This window comes from Syzygium oleosum, unplaced genomic scaffold (assembly GCF_021117445.2).
Source record: "Syzygium oleosum isolate NSW1041296 unplaced genomic scaffold, Sole_v2.1 Sole_v2.13, whole genome shotgun sequence".
Classification (NCBI taxonomy): Eukaryota; Viridiplantae; Streptophyta; class Magnoliopsida; order Myrtales; family Myrtaceae; genus Syzygium; species Syzygium oleosum.
This window is the reverse complement of record NW_026607497.1, coordinates 3621690-3644325: the sequence shown is the minus strand read 5'-3', so window position 1 is coordinate 3644325 and position 22636 is coordinate 3621690. Positions and strand designations below refer to the sequence as shown.

At 41.2% G+C, this 22636-nt stretch overlaps 5 protein-coding genes across 5 annotated transcripts; 1 reads left to right on the top strand and 4 right to left on the bottom strand.

The window, feature by feature from the left end:
• Window positions 1-4990: 4990 nt before the first annotated feature.
• Window positions 4991-5742, bottom strand: LOC115675166 (2S seed storage albumin protein-like). The gene has a single exon (XM_030597771.2). The coding sequence runs from the start codon at window positions 5669-5671 to the stop codon at window positions 5228-5230; it is 444 nt and encodes a 147-aa protein (XP_030453631.1). The 5' UTR covers window positions 5672-5742; the 3' UTR covers window positions 4991-5227.
• A 2470-nt stretch (window positions 5743-8212) lies between these two features.
• Window positions 8213-8975, top strand: LOC115674906 (protein NDR1-like). Its single transcript, XM_030597427.2, has one exon. It carries the CDS (start codon window positions 8256-8258, stop codon window positions 8874-8876), a length of 621 nt encoding a protein of 206 aa, XP_030453287.1. The 5' UTR covers window positions 8213-8255; the 3' UTR covers window positions 8877-8975.
• Window positions 8976-11421: 2446 nt separating this feature from the next.
• On the bottom strand, window positions 11422-11859 carry LOC115675167 (2S seed storage albumin protein-like). The gene has a single exon (XM_030597772.1). The coding sequence runs from the start codon at window positions 11857-11859 to the stop codon at window positions 11422-11424; it is 438 nt and encodes a 145-aa protein (XP_030453632.1).
• Window positions 11860-14258: 2399 nt separating this feature from the next.
• LOC115674908 (2S seed storage albumin protein-like) lies at window positions 14259-14708 on the bottom strand. The gene has a single exon (XM_056317221.1). It carries the CDS (start codon window positions 14706-14708, stop codon window positions 14259-14261), a length of 450 nt encoding a protein of 149 aa, XP_056173196.1.
• A 1053-nt stretch (window positions 14709-15761) lies between these two features.
• LOC115674902 (polyubiquitin-like) lies at window positions 15762-18869 on the bottom strand. The gene is made up of 2 exons (XM_030597424.2): window positions 18725-18869; window positions 15762-17514 (listed from the first exon to the last, which is right to left on the bottom strand). The coding sequence occupies exon 2, from the start codon at window positions 17512-17514 to the stop codon at window positions 15913-15915; it is 1602 nt and encodes a 533-aa protein (XP_030453284.2). The 5' UTR covers window positions 18725-18869; the 3' UTR covers window positions 15762-15912.
• Between the last annotated feature and the right edge of the window lie 3767 nt (window positions 18870-22636).

Sequence of the window (22636 nt, the reverse complement as noted above, 5' to 3'; positions counted from 1 at the left end):
GGTTTGATGCAGTATGGTTAATTTAGACTACTCGAAACGACTACATCTTTAGGCATAAAATTCCAAATCCAGATCGGACTATGTAGAAAGCACTCGCTTCACACACTAATTGTTAAAATTATGCCTCGATTTTGAGTTCGAAAAGGAAAGTTTCCTCATTCAAGTAGGTTTCTTAATTGGAAAAGATTTCCTAGTTGAAGAAGGTTTCCTAATTGAATGATTTCCTAGTTGGAAAAGATTTTCTAGTTGGAGAAGGTTTTCTAAAATGGGTTTTCTAATTTAGATTTAATTCTTACCTACATATAAGAAGGGGATGTTATTTGTGAAGATCTCTTTTCAAAATTTATAGAGTTGGATCCAAACCTTTTCTGTTCAGAATTCCCACTAGGTCTCTCATGCGGTACATGGTATTGGGGTGTATAAATTGATGTGGCAAATCTTAAAAAAGTAATGATCGGGCAAAGAAACATGTAGATTCTGGTCGGAAAGGGGTCAAATGTCGGTATTCCCCACCAACTTGTGTTTTGTCTCGTGGAAGTCAACATGGTGTAATGGGGAGCACAGAGATCGCATTGGCCGCCAGATTCTCCTCTAATCCTGAGGTGCTTATGCTAATGAATTATACCAGAAGATATTCGAGTGTCTAAGCCAATTAAATTTTGTGGTAAGATTTTGCTGTGATTCTTTCGTGAGATTAAAAAATTATTTCGTGAGGAATTGTGGGATTAAACATTGCGTGATGCGTTGGTGGATGGTACTAGCTGCCTTGGAGTTTTTTTTTTTCAACGAAACTTCACAAGCAAAAAAATTGAGATTGGTTTTGAAATCAGATACCCTTTCCCCACCTTTCTTTCTTTTCTTTATTTTTTCTTTCTTTCCCTTTTTCTTTTCCTTTTTTTTTTAGTGAGGGGCCCTAAAAATGAAAATATCAGGACCACTCATTCGGTTCGATTCCCCGAAATTCACAATCCCCACACTATTCTTTTCAACATGGGCTTTTCATAGGTGCAAAAATTGAGTAAATGGGATTCAGACGAAAAACCTATGCTCAATTAAAGTTTAATCAAGTTTTGATAATAAAAAAAAACACAAATATCATTTTTCAAATTTTCTGATGATTTGAAATAACACTTTTGCTTACAAGCAAAATTTATATTTTTCGGGATTAAAGAGCGCGTTGCCGATGCCCCTGGTTGACCAAAATGAAAGGAAAAAAAGAAAAAAAAATTTAAAAATAAAAGAAAAAACAAAAAATTAATAAAATATTATTAAAAGAATATATGTCAGCGCTGACAATGCTACGTAGGACGGCCTGCGTCTACATTGGCAATTTCCATCCAAAATTGACTGGATGGACTCAATTGGCAAAATGTAGAAAATATTTATGATTAAATTGACACAATTGTTCGATCAAAAAAGAATTGACACAATTGAAATGTTTAGGACTGAATTGACATAATTTAATAGGTTTAGGACTTTTTTGGTACTTTGGATCAACGGTTCTTGTAACATAAGATCATTCCCTTTGTTGTATCGATTGCTTATGAAGTGTAACATTTCGTAGTGTTTTCATCTTCTTTTTAGACGGAGGGGTTTCACCCCGCTTAAACTTTGTCAACTTTTTTTTTGTTCGAATAAAATTTGTCAATTTATTGAGTAAAAAAATTGTGAAAGTATTAAAATGTAGCACCCAAATTGACCTCCCAAATCCAACATCATATCATAGGTTTTCTATTTTTATTCAAAGAAATACATTAGAACTCTGGAAATTTCATTGACTGATAAATTTATCCTACAAATTGATTCTCACATCTAAACCTTTTACTTTAAAGTTTTAGGTAAGTACACGAGATCATTCAGAGTCATATCCAATTCAAATTCAAGGATCACGGGAACAAAGAGACTCTGCAAAGCGTTCGCGAGAAATCACGCTCCTAAGACTGTAACTGATAAGAATCTCAATGCTCAAACGAAAGTCTCTGATCAATAATGCTTATACTTTTGAATTACGTGTTAGATCAAATGCATGCATGCACTGACGTTCCCTCCATGCACAGGGCACCGAAAAAGACAAAATAAAATCAAACCCTAGACCCTGACAATATCACCATCCACGTACTCTCCATGCAAATCGACCATGAAAAATCACAGTCACACTCAAAATGCATAAGCCACCTTTTCATTACATGTCACACCAGACACGCCGTTTCCTCCATGCCAAGGGCCACCACCCACGTACTCCACATGCAAAACCCTAAATTCCTCAGAAGCACGCAGCAATCATCAAGAATCGACAATTTCAATCTCCTGCGAGACCAACTACACCCGCAATGGCGAAGCTTGCAATCCTAGGAGCGATCCTTGGAGCACTCTTGGTGATGTCTCATGCCGTGGCGGCCAATCGTGCCATAATAACCACTGTCGACATTGATGCGCCCGAGAACAAGAGGCACCGCGGCGGGAGCTGCTACGAGCAGATCCAGAGGCAAGGCCTCGAGCAGTGCGAGCAGCTCTTTGAGGACGCGATGAGGTACGATGGCCAGGGGGGCAGCGGGCGCTGGGGAGGCCAAGGCGGCAAAGGCTGAGTGAGATGACACAGTCGAGGCACTTCAGGCCATGCTGCCAGCAGCTGAGGCAGATGGAAGACCAATGCCGGTGCGAGGGGCTGAGGCAGGTAATGAGACAGCAAATGGGCGAGTTCGGAGGTCGGGGATCGCAAGACATGATGAAGTGCGCAAGGAACTTGCCTAACATGTGCGGGTTTGGTCCTCAGTACTGTGACATCCGAGCCATTTGGTACTGAACTAGTCAAGCTAGAGCTAGAGCTAAGAGATCAGATGAGAAAGTGCATGGCCTTTCAATAAAAGCTGACCGAGTCTGTTGGCTCTTCTAGAGGGAGGCATGGTGTTACTTAGTAGGACTAGTAGAGAGAAGAGACTAGAGACCATCACATCATCGTGTGGGGTTTCTCTTTTAAGTGTACGTACGGGTTATGTACCGCGTAGGCCGTCTCTATCCCTAATAAAATCTCATCTTTCTTGAATTACAATCTGGGAATTAGCTATATGTTGTTTCTCTCCTTAATTTCCACAAGCTATTTCCTTTCTTGATTTGTCGAGTTATCTCATTGGCACGTGAAACAGTTCACATGCATGGAGAGAGAGAGAGAGAGAGAGAGAGAGAGAGAGAGAGAGAGAGAGAGAATTCTATACAGTACACAACTTGTGTACTCATTTTTTAACATAATCCATATTTATCACAATAGATTAGATATTGTTGTTCGAAAGATCGACCGAACATCCATATCGATGGTGATAGATAAAGGTCATGTACAAAAAAGTACGCAAACTCTATATTTAAAATTGTTTCGTGAGAGTGCTTATCGTATGAAATGGTTCCAATGTAAACGTCTTAACCGCCATTCTAGTGCACATCAGTGATGGTAATTAACAATGCCAGGCTGCTTAAAAAACCCTACTTCTGAAAGTTGTTTATTAAGGGATTTACCAAATAATTTGAGGAACGATTTCTGGAATAATATCGTTGTAGCTATCCTAGGACTGTAATGTTTTATGTGTGGAACCCTATAATAATAACCCCTGTCTAACTTATCTCTACAAAGGCAAAAGAACAACCTTAAAAAGTAAAATGGAAATGTCTTTTTCATTAGAAACCACATTGGTGGGAAAATCATTTGCCACTGCATGTTGGCATGTGATCGTCCATAGAAAAACTCATGGACAAGATATTTCAATCATGTTTTGTGCTCTTATATGAAGTTGAAAGGAAGTTATTTTAAATGTAAGTATGCGAAGGCTTTATTCTGGACTTTAAGACGCTGCCTAATACTAGTGTTAGTACGGAGAAGTAGTAATTTTCAGTTGAAGAATTCCTTTTATGTAATAAGAAAATTGGTCACACAGAAAAATATAATTCACCGTATTATATAGTTATTTGGAAAAATTCATGTACTCCACCTACATCTTGGAGAGAGAGAGAGAGAGAGAGAGAGAGAGAGAGAGAGAGAGAGAGAGAGAGAGAGAGAGAGAGAGAGAGAGAGAGAGAGAGAGAGAGAGAGAGAGAGAGTAAATGGAGCAGATGAGAGCAAAAGATAGTTGTAAGAGTGTGGAAACTAAAAAGAAATTTGAAATGCTATCACAGTTTTTCATGAAGTCATATATGGGGTTTGGTCTTGTACCGCGCAACAGCTTCTTCGATTTGTCTAGATATCTCTATACAGAGTGAGTCTCGCATGACATTTACATCTCAAATAAGAAAATGAAATGAGTTGGCGTGAATCTGCACATGCGACGATAAATGAATTTGAATGAATATTACGTGTCACTAAAGGAGGAACCATATATTTTGTTGAAGTGGTCAGTGTTCTTTCGATTTGGCACGTTTCACCAGGAGGCATAATAGGTAGGTTAGTTTTATTTTTGGCCTTCTTTCCACCATCTAAGAGTCTATCCTGGAGTATTAGACGTAGATATTTTACTCACAAATGCTACGATGAAGGGTCAGCTTCCTAAATAATCGGTCAGATATAACTCCATAAACAAGCGTTTTCCTTTAGATATTTTCGCTGGATATTAAAAATAACTGTTTTCTAATTTTGTGAGGTTCGATTTTAACGCCATTCGTCGAGTCGAGGCAATAATATATTTATTCAGATACTCCTCCACGTCGAATTTGACATGAGCGTAGTTTAGTCGATTTTTCCAAACATCGGTGCTCTTCCTCTTCTTGGTCAAGTCCAAGAATCAATCGAATGCGTTAATCATCTTAGCCAAAAGAGGAAGCAACGAAAAATCGTTAATGGCCAAACTCGATATAAATACCTAAAAGTATTTGTCTTCTTATGATCTGTCGCTTTGGATGTAACCTGGAAGTTCGGTTGGCTACGTGCATATCAAATATCATATCCTTCATCATATATTTTTGAGAAATGCTAGTCTTAAAACGAAAGAAATATAAGCAACTCGTGCTGTTAACATTAACGAAGACTGATTAATAAGATAATTTTGAAAGGACTTTTATTACATGAGAACCTGCAAAATCCTCAGAAAAACTCGAGAACCGACCCAAATGAAAACCCTGAATGATTGCGCGGATAAATTTAGAACTCTCTCCTACACTCTAATTACTCTAAACCAAGAGAACTAGAGTGAACTGCACATTATTAACATCTCATGAATCATTTTCCATCTCCTAAGCCGGAAACGGCTCAGTACCAAGCGGCTCTGATCTCACAGTACTGAGGAGCAACCCCACAAGTCGAAGGCAAGCGCCGAGCCGACCTCGCCACCTCGTGGCTCCCCTTGCCTCTGAACTCGCCCTGCTGCTCCCTCACGATCCGCCTTATCCCCTCGCACCGGCACCCCTCCTGCACCTGCCTGAGCTGCTCGCAGCACGGCCTCAGGTTCTCCGACGACTCCATTCGCTCCCTCTCGCTGCCCCCTCGGCGGCCATGGGCGATGTCCCCGAACAGCTGCTCGCAGCGGTTGAGATCTTGCCTCTGGAGCTGCTCGCGGCAGCTCCCGCCTCTCCTAGGGCCATCCCCATCCTCGTCGATCTCGACGCTGGTTATCGTGGTCCAGTGGGCCTCAACGACATGGGACATCAGCAGGAAGGCCGCAAAGATCGCTGCCAGGGTTGCAAGCTTCGCCATTGTTTGTCACAAAGGAGTGAGAAAGACAGAGAGAGAGAAATCTTTGATATCTGATATATGGTTTTGTTGCTATGGTGAGTGAGAGAGGTGGTGGATGATGAGGGTATTTATAGGGGAATGTAGGGTTTGCATGTGGAGCTACGTGGAGGGGTGGAATTTGTCATCAGGTTGGTTTGCAATGGTTTCGTTTGGCCATTGTTTTGACTCGGTATCAGCTTAAAGATCTGTCGATCAGTTGGAGTAAAGCATCGTTTCGCTCCAAATTCGTAGTTGGAATTGCAGTTTTGAATGAAATACCGTGAATGAAGTGGTCAGAGAAAAGAAGGGAGTTGCACAATTGGTGGCTTTAGAAACAACCGCAACAATAGTAGTCGTGTTAGTTGTTTATTGTTGTTGTTGTTGTTGTTGTTTACCTTCATCAAGTGTATCGTAAATTGAGAAGCATTTTTCCAGATATGCTAGGCAATGGTGTCAACAACAAAAGATTTCCACGATGCATGACTCATTAGAAGCTTTTCCGTTGTTCTTAAAGGGGGAAAAAAGCCTGCTCATTGCGCTTGTTGAAAATTAGACATATGATAAATTATAGAGTTATTTTTTAGTGTAGTGATTGGGTCATATCTTGAACCAACTTTACGTATCACACTAAATTCACCTCTCCAATATAATCCGGTCAAACGATAGAATATTTAACCAATTGATACTGGACAAGTCGAGTTAATTTCACAAGTCATGCTCGAGAATTAAGAGGAAAAACAATTAAGAGAATATTTTTAAAAGTATGGTATATCAAAATTGAATTTTTTACTTTCATGAACAAATAAATATATTGGGTAGGAAAATGAATTGACAAGCTGTAAAGTCTCTATAGAAACTACATTTCTTGGATAAGTAGTCTCTTCAATATTGAAATGTTTTACAATAAAGCAAGTATTTCCCTTTAAATCCACATTTTGTACATAACAATGCGCAAATTTATCCCTGAATCGAAACATGAACCTCCAATGTGTAGTAAACATGTTAAATGATGCATGGAGTAACTGTTTGAGAAATACGATAAATATCCTCCTCTCATCGTAATACGCATCTTGCTCGGATATATTTTAGTTTTATTTCATTGTAATGGCATTCAGCCTCGACTCCGAATCTGGGCTAGGCAACGTTGGATCCTGATCCCAACTTCAACTATCAACCGACAGATAGAGGGGGTGGTGGCTCGGGCTGTGCTCGATGGCTTATGGCGGCATCTAGGCTTACAACAACGACAAGATGTTGAGGAAGTGGTGGCAACGTGCACACGAGCTGTTGCGGCAGCGACCGGTGTGTGGCGGCGCCTGGGCTTCCTCTGTGTTCGAGATGGTGGTCCGATTGTCCATGGAGTGGAAGTGAAAGAAAGAGGAAGATTGAAAAAAAAAAAATTCAACCCGAGCTGACCATGGAGAAAGAAGACAGCGAAGATGACAAGTGAATGACACGTTGGAATTAAATGGCAACATTCCAACAGAAAATTAATATTGTACGGTAGATTTGGATTTAAAGTGAAAATTTGTGATTTTTTATGAAATGTAAAAAAAATTCGAGACAAGTATAGGACTGAACCTAAAGTTTTGGAATTTTTAGGAAATTAGGCCTTTTCATGTCTAGGTTTCGATGAAGACAGAAGTCACATGGGTCCGAGACGTACTTTAATGGGACGATTCATATAAGTTGTGCAAAGACGATGAATAAGCCCATGACCATTTTTCCGCCTTGCAGTTCAACAATAACGAAGTGATAGATTTCAAATAATGTGACGCAGAAGCGATAGGTAAGCATGGATCCGTCGGTCCGCAAAGAGGCTCTGAGACACATGTGCTCACGGGCGCAACACTAGAAAAAAGAAAATTGTTCTAGTAAAAACAAAAAAATAATAATAGAGAAATCTTTCTTTTTTGTATTCCCTAAAATATGACGAAAATTTATTTGATACATAGAAAATATATACCCTACTAATCTTAGGTGACACTGCAAATATCCAACGTTAACCTTAAGCAACAAGGAATTCGGAAAAATAAATAAAAGCCTAAAAACACGGGGGGGGGCGGAATGACAAAAATTATAAAGTGCCACGAGACATGCCTAAATAATAAATTTTGAGGTTCCGAAATGAGTATGGATGGGTATCTAGAGTTGCCCCACAACATAATTTATAATAAGCTTTTTGAATTGGTATCACGCGTATCGTAACTTTTGTTAATCCAAAAGTAATGGTCGTTTTCTTACACGGTTCGTAACCGCGTCCGCATTAGATTGATAGGTAGACCGAGCATCTTTTATTACTTTTTAATCTCTCCTTCTTCGAGTTGGTATAGTTAACAAAGAATAAGCGCAAGCCACATTATGGTCAACCACAAGTGAACGGGCGTAGCTGACTGTAGTCGTCTGCTGCACGTTCCAAGAACTTTCCCTTTGCTCGTTCTTGCTTTCCATTGCAGACAACCATCAACGGTTCTTAAGCGCTAGCAACACCACACAAGATCAAAAAACGACTTCCGGCTCTTCTTTTCTTGGCCTTCTTCGCTGCCGGCGAGCTCCTTCGGTGACCATGTCGAAGTCCGAATGGTGTTGCTTTTGCTGCTGTGGCTTAATCCTCATTCTCGGCATCACAGCTGTCTGCCTGTGGAACCCACCGCCCGTGTCCATGCCCAGTTGCTCTATCCAGCAATTCTACCTCCCAGCACTCAACAGATCTTCGGACACTCCCGCGAACACCACCATTTTCTTGGACGTGAAGCTGAGCAACGGCAACCACGCGAGGGGCATTCACTACGACCCCGTGAACCTCACCGTTTATTACTACAGTGATACGAATCAGACCAAGTGGCTCAAGACCATTCCTGGATTTTACCAGGGGTATGGGAAGAAGGCCACGAAGAATGCAAGTGTGGAGACTTTTGGGGTGAATTGGACTGATGTTGTGGCCAAGAACGAGTCTTTGCTCTTTAGGGTGGATTTGGCCACTGCATTGAAGTTGAAGACCTTGGTTTCGAAGACCAAGAAGTATAAGTTAATGGTGGGTGCTAATGTGACTCTCAATGATGAGGGTGCTAAGAACACCACGAAGGGTATCGAGCTAAAGTCTGGGGTATGTAAGAATTTGGGGGGTTCTAGCTTTTGGCGAGTGGGGATTTCTGTTGTTGCTTTAGCTTTGATTTTGCTTGACTAAGGGCTGAGTTGGACTCTTCCTTGTGTGGGGAGGGTTGAGAATGAGATTGATTTTACCGGTAATATTTTATAGTGGGCAGTGCTGGTTAGTGTTTGCATGAGAAATGGTTTATTTTCTGCTGTTTGGTTCTCATGTATGTAGTCCTTATCCTTCATTACAGTGAGTTCTTTGGGCTGGTTCAGAATCTTGGTCTTTGTAAACAGAGTGAATTTTGTTTACCTTCTTACAATTCTCGCCTGAAAGACTGCATTGGGAGGAGAATCTGGTCATGTTAACTTTTGCGCATCTTTGGTGTGGGTGTGTCGTATCAATTATAGGACAGATAAAGGCCAGTCTTGCCCGATGCCATGGTTCCATTTTTGTCCAAAGAAGTTCTAGCAATAGCATTCTCACCAAGAGATTCTTGCTGCACAAGAAATTACTACAAAATTGGACAGCTCGATTCTCGGGTCTCTACAGAAGTAGATCAACAGGAACGAAACTGAAGCTGAAAATACAACGGGAAAAGTCTATAATCTGCGAAAAAACCGGTCTGATGCTTTGTTCTTAATACTATAATTGCATTGTGACTTTATCTTGTGAGTTCCCGTAGTCCAGGTGAGCTCCCGCTACGGGAAATAGGGAAGGGACCGGGTTAGGTGATATGCATTTGATTAGTAAAAGAACATGGTCAGGAACTTGCTGGGATATTTCCTAGAGTCAGTTTATTATTTCTTTTGTAATGTCACATGCAAGCAGTACTTATCAAGTCACCTCTTTGGACCTCCTCAAATATGTAAATATACATACGTAAATACATTTATGCTTAGGCTACGAGATGATACCGGTTTCGTGAAGGGAGTTTGGTCATTCATCGTTGACATATAAATTTTGGTGACCCATTTAGGCATTCATTGCATATAAAGATTGCGTTCTTGATCAACTTTTGAATTAATAAAGTCATTATCTTTGAAAATTTTGATCATGAGGAGAGAATAAGAGAGGGATGCGCTAATTTTCCTAATATAAGATGGGAAAGTAGGATATTAGTTCTTGTAAGACCAACCTAGATTTGTGCTTATATAGCATACAAGAGGGCGAACATTAGAAGGGGGAGCTCACAGAACACACCGTTAGGGAAAGGAAGAAGACACGCCTTCACCAAGGGGTCGTCATCATCATGTACGCCGATCACATGTCATTATTCCTTTTCAAACTCCGAAGAAATTTCCCAATGTGTGGTCGGTAAACAATAAACAAGGATCGATCTTTTAGTCAGGTTCAGAATGTATAGTCAAATATTCAATATGAAAGTGGAGGAAGAAGGAGGAGAGGCGTCCAGTTTAAAAAGAAAAAGGGGAGGCGGCCATACTTAAAATAGAGGAAAAGTGAGGGGAGTCGGCCAGAGACAGCGTCTTTTCAATACAGAAAAAGAAAGGGAAGCGAAGAAAGTGGTTCCCTCTCTCTCCCTCGTGAACGCTCCTCCCCTCATTGTGCAATTCTTGCCCCTGCACAGTTCACGGTTAATCACCCTTGCGTGTTAGTGATTTAGAATTAGAATCGACCAAGACCACTTGCAAATAAAAAGAAAAAAGGTACGGCAAGGACATTAAATTAATTTGGCATAATCGATCAAGTCCCCGAATCTAATGGATTTTTGGTTCGCACATTTTATTTCGGTGTCTAATCGACCCGAATTGATTAGTGACGGCTCCAAAGGGCAAGGAAATTGTATTAAAATCGAGTACCAAGTTACGATTGGTGGGTCTTTGGCTTAGTAGTCCATTAGCTTTCCTTCTGGCGGTTCGCCTCTAGAAAGGTCGTGACATTCGTCTCTTTGGATTTCTTTCTTTTTTCTGTGAAAGCTGCATTGTTCATTTGAATTGGTCAAATGCACCTATTTTGGTTGATAGTTTGCTTGATGACAATGAACCTCATTTTATGAAGCCAACTCCTCTCAGAATTGAACAAAATGACTCTTTGCAGTTCAGTGGTGCTTGGAAGTATATTAGGCACATTCGACAGATAATCACATCATTTGCCTTGAGTATACTACATGAGAAACAAAGACTAGCATAGTCATACTATGGATTAAGCTCGTCTTTTAGAAGAACAAGATGTGACCCAAGATATCTGTCTCTGCTCTACTGGGGAAGCTGCCGCTCTGGAATTTTAATCAGAGAGTAGTAGGCACCGCCACATCGCAAGGATATCAGCTCATTATGCGAGCCTTGTTCTGCAACTTTTCCGTTCTCAATGACGGTGATTGAGTTAGTCTTCTATATAGTGAACAGCCTGTGAGCATCAACTACACATGTGGAGCCGTTAACTTTGAAGAAGACTAACTAATAAAATAATTCGAAAGAGACGAGATCTTTTATTACATGAGAACCTACAAAAGCCTCACAAAAACTCGAGAACCGACCCAAATGAAAACCCTGAATGATCGCCTGGATTAATTTAGGACTCTCTCCTACACTCTAATTACTCTTACGAAGAGAACTAGAGCGAACTGGACATTATTAACATCTCATGAACCATCTTCATCTCCTAAGCCCGAAACGGCTCAGTACCAAGCGGCTCTGATCTCACAGGGCTGAGGACCAACCCCGCAAGTCAAAGGCAACTGCCGAGCCGACCTCACTACCTTGCGGCTCCCCTCGCCTTTCAACTCGCCCTGCTTCTCTCTCACGATCCGCCTTATCCCCTCGCACTGGCACCCCTCCTGCACCTGCCTGAGCTGCTGGCAGCATGGCCTCAGGTTCTCCGACGTCTCCATCCGCTCCCTCTCGCTGCCCCCTTGGCCTCCCCGGGCAATGTCCTCAAACAGCTGCTCGCAGCGGTCGAGATCTTGCCTCTGCAACTGCTCGCGGCAGCTCCAGCCGCTCCTCAGGCCTTCCTCGTCGATCTCGACACTGGTTATCGTGGTCCAGTCGGCCGTAACGACATGGGACATCAGCAGGAAGGCCAGAAGGATTGCTGCGAGGGTTGCAAGCTTCGCCATTGTTTGTCACCAGAGAGAGAGAGAGAGAGAGAGAGAGAGAGAGAGAGAGAGAGAGAGAGAGAGAGAGAGAGAGAGAGAGATCTTGATATCTGATATATGGTTCTGTTACTATGGTGAGTGAGAGAGGTGGTGGATGATGAGGGTATTTATAGGGGATTGTAGGGTTTGCATGTTGAGCTACGGGGATGGGAGGAATTTGTCATCAGGTTGGTTTGCAAGGTTTGCGTTTGGTCATTTTTTGACTCGGTATCAGCATAAAGATCTGCTGATCAGTTGGGGCAAGCATCTTTGCGCTTCAAATTCGCAGTTGAATTGCACTTTTGCATGAAATATAGCGAATGAAGTGGTCAGAGAAAAGAAGAGATTTGCACATTTGGTGGACTGGAGACCACCGCAAAAATATTCATTTGGCTGTTTTTTTTTTTTTCAGAGATGTTAGGAAATGGAGGTCAACAACAAAAGATTTCTAGAAAATATGACCCCTTATTAGAAGCCTTTCCTCTATTCCTAATGGAGCAAGATAAGCACGTGCATTGCACGTGTTGAAAAAGTTCGGGATACTAGACCTCTTGGTAAAATGCCCACCCGTAATGTAACCCAGCAAATAAAGTACATTCCATAGTTCGTAATAAAGATGTTAAATGAATGTAGTTCTTGAAAGATTATGCATATGCGTTAAACTATAGAGTTGTCTCTCAATATAGTGATCGAGTACTATCTTGAGCCAACTTTGCGCATTAGATAAATTCACCTCTCGTAAATAATCCATTCTATTAATAGAAATTTAACCAATCAATACCATACAAGTCGAGTTAATTTCACAAGTTCCGCTTGAGGATTTAGAGGAAAAACAAATAAGTGAGAGCACTATCGAAAGCATAGTAAATCATAATCGAATAATCTTACTTTCGTGAAGAAATAAATATATTAGTTAGGAAATTAATTAACTGACGACAAGCAGTAAAATATCTCTATATCTCTTCAATATTGAAATGCTTTACAATAAAGCGAGTATTTCCCTTTGAATCCACATTTTATACATAGCAATGCGCAAAGTAATCCGAATTATGAACCTCCAATGTGTGGTAAATATGTTAGATGATGCATTGAGCAACTACTTGACAAGTACGATATATATATCCTCTTTCTACCGCAACACGCATCTTGCTCGATTTATTCCAGTTTTATTTCTTACTATTGGCATTAATTATTTGAACATTTTTCTCATGGAAATTTATAACGTACATTGACAATGCAAAATTTATTTTACACAAGAGGGCTTAAGATCGAGACACTAGTCCATGTGAGTGGTATTGAACATGAATATAGACAAGCTCACGCTGACGCAGCTCCTTAGATATATTATTTTTCTCATTTCCTATGGCGTTTTGAAAGCTGGACTGCATCAAGATTCGACCCGCTATCGAAGCAAGCTTTGTAGGTTTTTCTGCCCGTCTTCTTCAATTTTGATCTGCTTCACTAACCTAATTCTATCGTGTACGATCTCCATTCAATCTTCAATGACATCACTTGCTCGAGCAAACAATCCCAACCTTGAATCAAATATAACTCTTCCAGGATGCACTTCAGACAAGATTCCATGGGGATGACAGTTATCAAACCACATGAATAGTCGCTGAAACATTAGAGTTAATATTCAGAAAGATGGTATAATATCATTCTCAATTATTGAACTATTCGGACTTAAACTTGCATTGGTAGTTGTCACGGAAAAGACATCTATGTCAACGATTTATTTCTTGTAAGAAACACGGTCAATAAGAAGTAAAGGATAATCAGCATCCTATTTTCTTTTTGATAATGGTAGATGTATTAAATTGTTCTCGCTAAAATATGTTTATTACTAAGTGTGTCGAATTTTTGATTGGCTAATTTAAACAACTAACATACATGCATTTAATAATTGACTTGTTCAAATGATCGATCGACACGTCATTTAATAAATATGGTTCAGTATAAAGTCTTAATATATCTAGCATTACTCTTTTCTTTATAGATGGATAATCCGACTCTTTGGAGTAAGAGATATTGATAAGTGCATGCATAACATTCAATACTGTAAATTTTGCTACCTACTTCATGTATTGTTGAGCTATCGAAGAAGCAACCAGAGACAGCAAGCATGAGCAAGTAGTTAGATCAAAAGAAGATGAGATACGTTTATTACATGAGCATTCATGTATTGGTGAACCTACAAAAGCCTCACCAACCGCTCCTGGTCAAAATGCGAATCAAAACTATCACGCGATCGCGTGAATTAAAAGCTCTCTTAATTCTAAAAGCCAAAGAAACGAGAGTGAACTAAATCTCATTATTAACATCTCATGAACCATCTCCATCTTCTAATGCCCACATAAGCAAGCTAGCTAGCTAGGGTTTCAAAACCAAATGGCTTTAATCTCACAGTGATGAGGACTCGAAAAACCGCATGCCGAAGGCAAGTCCCGAGCCGATCTCACCACCCTGTGCAATCCCTCACGTCTGAACTCGCTCTGTTCCTCGTTCACGATCTGCCTAATTCCCCGGCACCGGCATTGCTGTTCCACCTGCCTCAGCTGCTGGCAGCACGGCCTGAAGTGCTGCGAATCCATCAGTCGCTCCCTCTCGCTGCCGCCAAATCGGCTACCACCTCGGCCAATGTCAATGAACAGCTGCTCGCATTGCTCGAGGCTTTGGGTCTGGACCTGCTCCTGGCAGCTCCCACTTCCGCGCCTCTCGTTGTCCTCGTCAATCTCGACCGTGGTTATTGTGGTCCGGTGGGCCGAGGCGGCATGGGACATCACCAGGAGGGCTGCAAAGATAGCTGCTAGGGTTGCGAAGTTCGCCATTGCTGGTTGTTGCTTGTGGATTCACAAGCGAGAGATTTGTTGTGATGCTTCTGTGTGTTTTGGTGAGTGAGATAGGCGACTAGTCATGGTATTTATAGGAGAGTTTATAGGGTTTGGATGTGCACATGAGCAGAGTACGTGGAAGGTACCGGGATATTTTCAGTTCATTCAAGGTTCAGTTTTTCCATTCTCTATGATCGCGGATTTAACGGAGAAAATGATGCATTTGAACAGATCTAAAGTTTGACCTCAAAAGATCAACTTGCCCCGATCGATTAATGACACTCCAACCTAATCTTTCGACGTGATTCTTTGCATTTGAATAGCCACAAGCTTGTTAATGAATGGTATGAAACAAATTTGCGATGGGTTTTATAGGAGGGGCGATGTTGTCAGGTCATCGGGATGTTTGGGTGTTGTCGTTTTCCGGTTGTGGCGAGTGTCGTTTCAGCTTGGCGCACGCCCGAACACAGGAAGTGAAGATAAGGGCGGAGGTAAAGATATTATGTCCGGTCCTCCATTGTCATTTGCGCTTTTGTCGCGTCTCTACTTCCACGTAGAATTACTGAGTTAGCGCCAAAGAACCGGTCCGCTTTGGTTAAGGGGATAGAAAAAGAAGAGGTAAATAAAATGTCTCGATAACATTGTGGAGAGAGAGTCAATCATAAAAGTGGAGGAAAGCAGGAGACAATCCTATTTGCACTTTATATTAACAAAAGTGTTGGCTGCGCTTGGTTTATACAAAGAAATAGAATTTCGAATTTCATTTTTCTAGATGAAGATTTGTCCAAGAATTTATTACTCAACATTTTTGGAATACTTTAATTATTCATTTCCTGTTAGTGGACTAAAACCATCTCAAACCATTTTGGCACTCCCGTACAATTGTCTTTGTGTAACATCTATTTACTGTTGGAGTGATATTTATGCTTGAACTCTATAAAATGGTGATAAATAAACTCACTCGCCATATTTCCATAGATAGATAGATGTAGAGACTGAAAATCATAATAGATCGAAGCGCAAAAAAGAGATATTGTAGCAGTACCAACGATAGTAAATAGGCAATCACACTAAAGACTAAAGAGTCTCATAATAAGTTCCAAAGCAATCCATCAGAAGACATCATGACTATATATCATGGCAAACCAACCTACTAGACAGACAAACTTGACCGTATGAAAACCCTTAGATGGCATAGAACTCATAAACCACCACGGAGACGGAGGACCAAGTGCAGAGTCGACTCTTTCTGGATGTTATAGTCAGCCAGAGTCCTCCCGTCTTCGAGTTGCTTCCCGGCAAAAATCAGCCTCTGCTGGTCCGGTGGGATGCCCTCCTTATCCTGGATCTTCGCCTTCACATTGTCAATGGTGTCTGAACTCTCCACCTCCAAAGTGATGGTCTTTCCGGTCAGGGTCTTGACAAAGATCTGCATCCCACCACGCAGACGGAGGACAAGATGGAGAGTCGACTCCTTTTGAATGTTGTAATCAGCCAAAGTCCGGCCATCCTCGAGTTGCTTACCTGCGAAAATCAACCGCTGCTGGTCTGGGGGAATGCCTTCCTTGTCCTGTATCTTCGCTTTGACATTATCGATTGTGTCAGAGCTCTCCACTTCCAAGGTGATAGTCTTGCCGGTAAGGGTCTTCACAAAAATTTGCATGCCTCCCCTCAGGCGCAGAACCAAGTGAAGAGTGGACTCTTTCTGGATGTTGTAATCCGCCAAAGTCCTACCATCTTCCAGCTGTTTCCCAGCAAAAATAAGCCTCTGCTGATCCGGGGGAATGCCTTCCTTGTCCTGAATTTTTGCTTTGACATTGTCGATGGTGTCGGAGCTCTCAACTTCCAAAGTGATTGTTTTCCCAGTAAGGGTCTTGACGAAGATTTGCATTCCACCTCTCAAACGGAGGACCAAGTGAAGGGTGGATTCCTTTTGGATGTTGTAGTCCGCAAGCGTCCGGCCATCCTCAAGTTGCTTGCCAGCAAAGATCAACCGCTGCTGATCTGGGGGGATCCCTTCTTTGTCCTGGATTTTGGCCTTCACATTGTCGATGGTATCAGAACTCTCGACCTCGAGAGTAATTGTCTTGCCAGTGAGGGTCTTCACAAAGATCTGCATCCCACCTCTCAGACGAAGCACCAAATGGAGTGTGGATTCCTTCTGGATGTTATAATCAGCCAAGGTGCGTCCATCTTCGAGCTGCTTGCCTGCAAAGATCAACCGCTGCTGGTCTGGGGGGATCCCTTCTTTGTCTTGAATCTTGGCCTTAACATTATCAATAGTATCGGAGCTTTCAACCTCGAGGGTAATGGTCTTGCCAGTGAGGGTCTTCACAAAGATCTGCATGCCACCTCTCAGACGAAGCACCAAATGGAGTGTGGATTCCTTCTGGATGTTATAATCAGCCAGGGTGCGTCCATCCTCAAGCTGCTTCCCTGCAAAGATGAGCCTCTGCTGGTCTGGGGGGATTCCCTCCTTGTCTTGAATCTTGGCCTTAACATTATCAATCGTGTCAGAGCTTTCAACCTCAAGGGTAATGGTCTTGCCGGTGAGAGTCTTCACAAAAATCTGCATGCCACCCCTGAGGCGAAGAACCAAGTGTAGAGTTGACTCCTTCTGGATGTTGTAATCAGCCAATGTGCGCCCATCCTCCAGCTGCTTGCCAGCAAAGATGAGCCTTTGCTGGTCCGGGGGAATACCCTCCTTGTCTTGGATCTTGGCCTTCACATTGTCGATTGTGTCTGAACTCTCAACCTCAAGGGTGATGGTCTTGCCAGTAAGAGTTTTCACGAAGATTTGCATCTGAAAGATTCAAGGAAATAATCAGACAATGTATAAAACTAGATTAGATCCGCATATATGTATAAAAAACAAGGTGTATGTGTTATGCTATATTTGCAAGAAACAGCAGGTATTAAAAAGCCAGGTCAGATTCAGTTCTACACTCCTTGACGCTTTAATTGCATGCAGGATCTGCACTAATTGGGATATAAAAAGACCACACTGTTCAATGAAATGTATATAGCAACACTACATCCTTCCATGAAGATACTTCAATAATAAGAAACCAACCATTGTATTCAGAGCACCCAAGTAAGACAGATCAAAACGGCAGACCCCATAGCACCCATCAATAGATAAACACCAACTATCTATTTCGAATACACAAACCCCATGTCTGGTGCGCTATAATTGCAAGAAACAGCAGGTAATAACAAGCCAGCCAGAGAGCTAAAATCCAAAACCCCAACCAATGAATAAACACCCCAGATATCATCTCAGACAACAATACTCTAGGTACTGTTAGTAAATCACAAGGCCTCACAATCATCCTGGCTTCAACAAATCATCACAGATATGGAAACTAGATAAACGATGCAAGCCACAGGGGTACACAACATTCGAGATTAGCCAAGATCACGCCATCAACAAAGCCGGACGAACTCAGTTTCCTTCAAAAGATCCACACGTGCAAAGCCAAGGTCAAACCATTCCCTACGCGCACCGCACCCTTCCAAAGAGTGCAGATCCATGAAGAAAAATTTCAAAAACCAAACTTCAGGCAAGAAGGACAAGCATCAGGACGAGAAACCAAATCGTATCACTCGGCACACAATCGGTGGCATCTTCCCAATCAAAAAGCTCAAGATCAAACCTCAATCAATCAGGAAAAAACTCCGCACAACTCTGCCCCACACCTAGAAGAACAAACAATCGAAACAGAGAACTCGAGAAACCAAATCCCAAATCAGGCAAAGCCGAACATCCACAAGACAAAAGCGGATCGCACGGCTCCGCACACAGAGGTCCGCGATCCGGCGTAATCTCCAGGCACAATCTCGTCGCCGTCAATTCCATCAAAGGCAAGAAAACCAGATCAAAAAGCTCGAATCAAAAGGCAAAAGAACTTCCGTACACCTCTACAGATCTATACGAAGGAACGAACGATTGAATTGAAACAGCAAGAGCGATCAAGATCAAGATCTTGAGGGGAAAATCGAGGAGGAAATACCTTGAACAAAGAGATCTGAAAGAGACGCCGAGAGGAGATCGATCGATCTATCGGTCGAAGAGAGAACTTGGGGAATGGCGGTCGAAGCGAGAAGAGATTGTGTGAAGGCAATCGACGGGTGTTTGGGTCCTATTTATAGGGGGCTCAAATGCCGCCTTAGGATTAGCGTCTTCTTCGATGGCGAGACCGAGGCGCGTTGTTTCGGAGACCGATTCGTTTCGTGTGAAATCCAAGTCGCGCCAGGATTAGGTTCCTTTCTGTGGACCGGGCTTTTCCACGCCCACGCGCTCCTCATTGCAGACGCGCGCGTCTTATCCCATCGACTCTAATCAATACTTCCCCTAGTTGTTCCTAATAAAATATATAATTGCATATAATAAAAAAGGATGGATAATGACGTAAATAATTTATGAATTTTGACCAAATGTGATCCCTAAACTTTACTTCAATATGTAATATGGTTCATAAACTTTATTTAATGCAGTCCTTGAACTTTTGGTACATGTTTAATTTAGTTTTATAAACTATATGCACGCCACTTATAATGACTTATAAAAGAAAAGCTCTAAAACTTCATTAGGAGTCGTAATTTAGTGATGATCTATGCAGTGTGTAAGTGTGTAATCGTGGAGTTTCGAGAGACCAAAATGCAAGTTTTCTTATCAAATTCTCTGCTTAATGGTAAAAATGTAAATTTGTAGGACTTTTTAAGAGAATTATTTTTCATGCGCTATATATAAATTAAAAATAAATTTTAATAACACCTTGCGTAAAAAGTCATCAATCCAATTGGTTGGTTTGGCATCACTAGTTCTATTAGTCACCATCATGGGCCCTCCCCGTTTTAAAAAGAAATTAGGATTTTTAGGACAAATTATTTTTTTTCTCAACAAACAAGTATGAGAGGGAAGACCCTTTTCATTTCTCTATAAAAAATATGGAGAAGACAAGCAACTCGGTTTTATTTGAAGTATAAAATTCGATTCGAAACTGATCTTGCCACCCGCTAGACAAAATTTGATATATCTTAACATTTTAATAATGGGGACCCAGTTGATTGATGTTATGTCATATACAATTGCTAATGATGGCTTTTGACCAACTCAAACCTTATCACTAATCCTAATAATTGTCAGTGCTCATGAGAGGTCGAATGACCTACTAGCCTCTTATTTTTCTAAGGAACTAAACTATTATAATGATAATCGAGTAGATATAGCTAAAATGCACGTACATAAAGTATAAACCCACCCTCCGGTGGTCGACAAGACGGCGAATAGCAATGAAATGAACCCGTCAAGCTCATATGTCAATTCAAATGCATCGTTTGATGGGATGAGACTCACGTAACACAATTATAATATGATGGATGATGTAATTGAAAATTGAAAGAGGGCCATGAGTGACTACCGGCCCTTTTGGCCCCAAAATATCTTCGGGACACACTTGAGCCTGACCTGAGCATCGCTGTCCGGAGGAGGGAAATCAAGATCCATGCAAGTTACGGTCGATCAAGCTAAGTGTCGATGATCCCTTTCGGTTAGGATTTGTGAGTCATGAAATGGTAAGTTGAATCCTCGGTTGTTTCACTATCATCGAGAGCTTCGTGGTCTGGTGTCTTAGATTTCAGTGTTGAAGATGAATTTGCTGATTGTTTGTGTCAAAGGAAAGAATTCCCAACAGCGTTGATTGTGGAACTGCCACAATTCCTCCACGACTTGGTCATCAAGTCAAATCATTTCCTTCCAAGAATACACCTACAATTCCTCCACGACTTGGTCCTCAAGACAGATCATTCTCTAGAGATTGCATCCCACACAATCACGTCTCTTGTAAGCCTAGTGCTTAGTCTATATATTCACTGTGTTGTATAGCAAACGTGTGTATAATAGATATTCTCTTGAAATATACAAAAAATACAAGGAACGATGTGCTTGAATCTTCTTCTTCTATTCAGCCCTCTTTTACCATTTTAATATGGTATCAGAGCTGACCACTGTGAAAGTAAACACAGCCTCTTGATATTGTCTTCTTCTTCTTCTTCTTTTTCCTTTTTTTTTCTGAAGTCTCCATGGAAGATTCATCAACCACAGCTTGTGAACCAGTCGCAGCCTCTGAATTAGCTGTTGCATCCTTACCAATCATGACAATTCCACAATCTCAAAATTCATTATCTACTTCAGGCAATCAGTCCCACACCATTACCCTTCCAGCCATTGGAGTAAATCTTAATGGTGATAACTATGTTGTATGGAAAGCAAGGCTGCTTCCACTTCTCCGGGCAAACAAACTTCTACTCATTGTTGAAGGTACCTCTCTTTGTCCTCCAACTCATATCACACAAACAAGTGCAGATGGAACTGCTATAATTGTTCTGAATCCTGCCTATGAAGAATTGTCAACACGTGATCAAGTGGCCCTCGCATGGATTCTTAACACCTCAGTTGACGCAATTGTCGAACAGCTCTCAACATTCACCTCTTCAACAGACGCATGGCAATTCAAGCCACATCCTATGCAGCACGAAATCATGCCCGAGCAGCTCAACTTCGGATGCAGCGGCAAACTTCATTAGAGTCGTAATTTAGTGACGATCTATGTAGTGTGTAATCGTGGAGTTTCGAGGGACCAAATTGTAAGTTTTCTTATCAAATTCTCTGCTCAACGGAAAAAATGTAAATTTGTAGAACTTTTTAAGAGAATTATTTTTCATGTGCTTATATAAATTAAAAATAAATTTTAATAACACCTTGTGTAAAAAGTCATCAATCCGATTGGTTGGTTTGGCATCACTAATTCTATTAGTCACCATCATGGGCCCTCCCCTTTTAAAACGAAATTAAGATTTTTAGGACAAATTAATTTTTTTTTTCTCAACAAACAAGTATGGGAGAGAAGACCCTTTTCATTTCTATAAAAAAAATATAGAGAAGACAAGCAACTCGGTTTTATTTGAAGTATAAAATTCTATTCAAAACTGATCTTGCCACCCGCTAGACAAAGTTTGGTATATCTTAACATTTTAATAATGGGGACCTAGTTGATTGATGTTATGTCATAAACAATTGCTAACGATGGCTTTTGACCAACTTAAACCTTATCGCTAATCCTAATCATTGTCAGTGCTCATGAGAGGTCGAATGACCTACTAGCCTCTGATTTTTCGTATGGAAATGAAATATTATAATGATAATCGAGTAGGTATAAGCTAAAATGCACGTACATAAAGTATAAACCCACCCTCCGGTGGTTGACAAGACGGCGAATAGCAATGAAATGAACCCATCAAGTTCACATGTCAATTCACATGCATCGTTCGATGGAATGAGACTCACGCAAGACCATTCTAATATAATGAATGATGTAATTGAAAATTGAAAGAGGGCCATGAGTGACTATTGGGCCTTTTGGCCCCAAAATATCTTCGGGACACACTTGTGCCCGACTTGAGCATCGCTGTCTGGACGAGGGAAATCAAGATCCATGCAAGTTACAGTCGATCAAGCTAAGTGTCGATGATCTCTTTCGGTTAGGATTCGTGGGTCATGAAATGGTAAGTTGAATCCTCGATTGTTTCACCGCCTTCGAGAGCTTCGTGGTCTGGTGTCTTAGATTTTAGTGTTGAAGATGAATTTGCTGATTGTTTGAACATCTAAAACGTGATTCACACAGCTTTTCCTGACTGTGTTAATGGAATTCAAAACGTTTGAGGTTTTCTTTGTCCCTCGGAGACTTCACTCGTCATGCATTAGGTTACTGCACTGGGTTTTCTCGATGTGAACTCCAGCATGGAATCTGCATTTTGGTACCTTACTGTGATTTCTCTGTTATAGTTTTTCTAGCATGAATTCTGTTGTTCAGCTCAACATCGTTCACAATTTGAGATGGCGAAATTGCCGACTGACCGTGCTA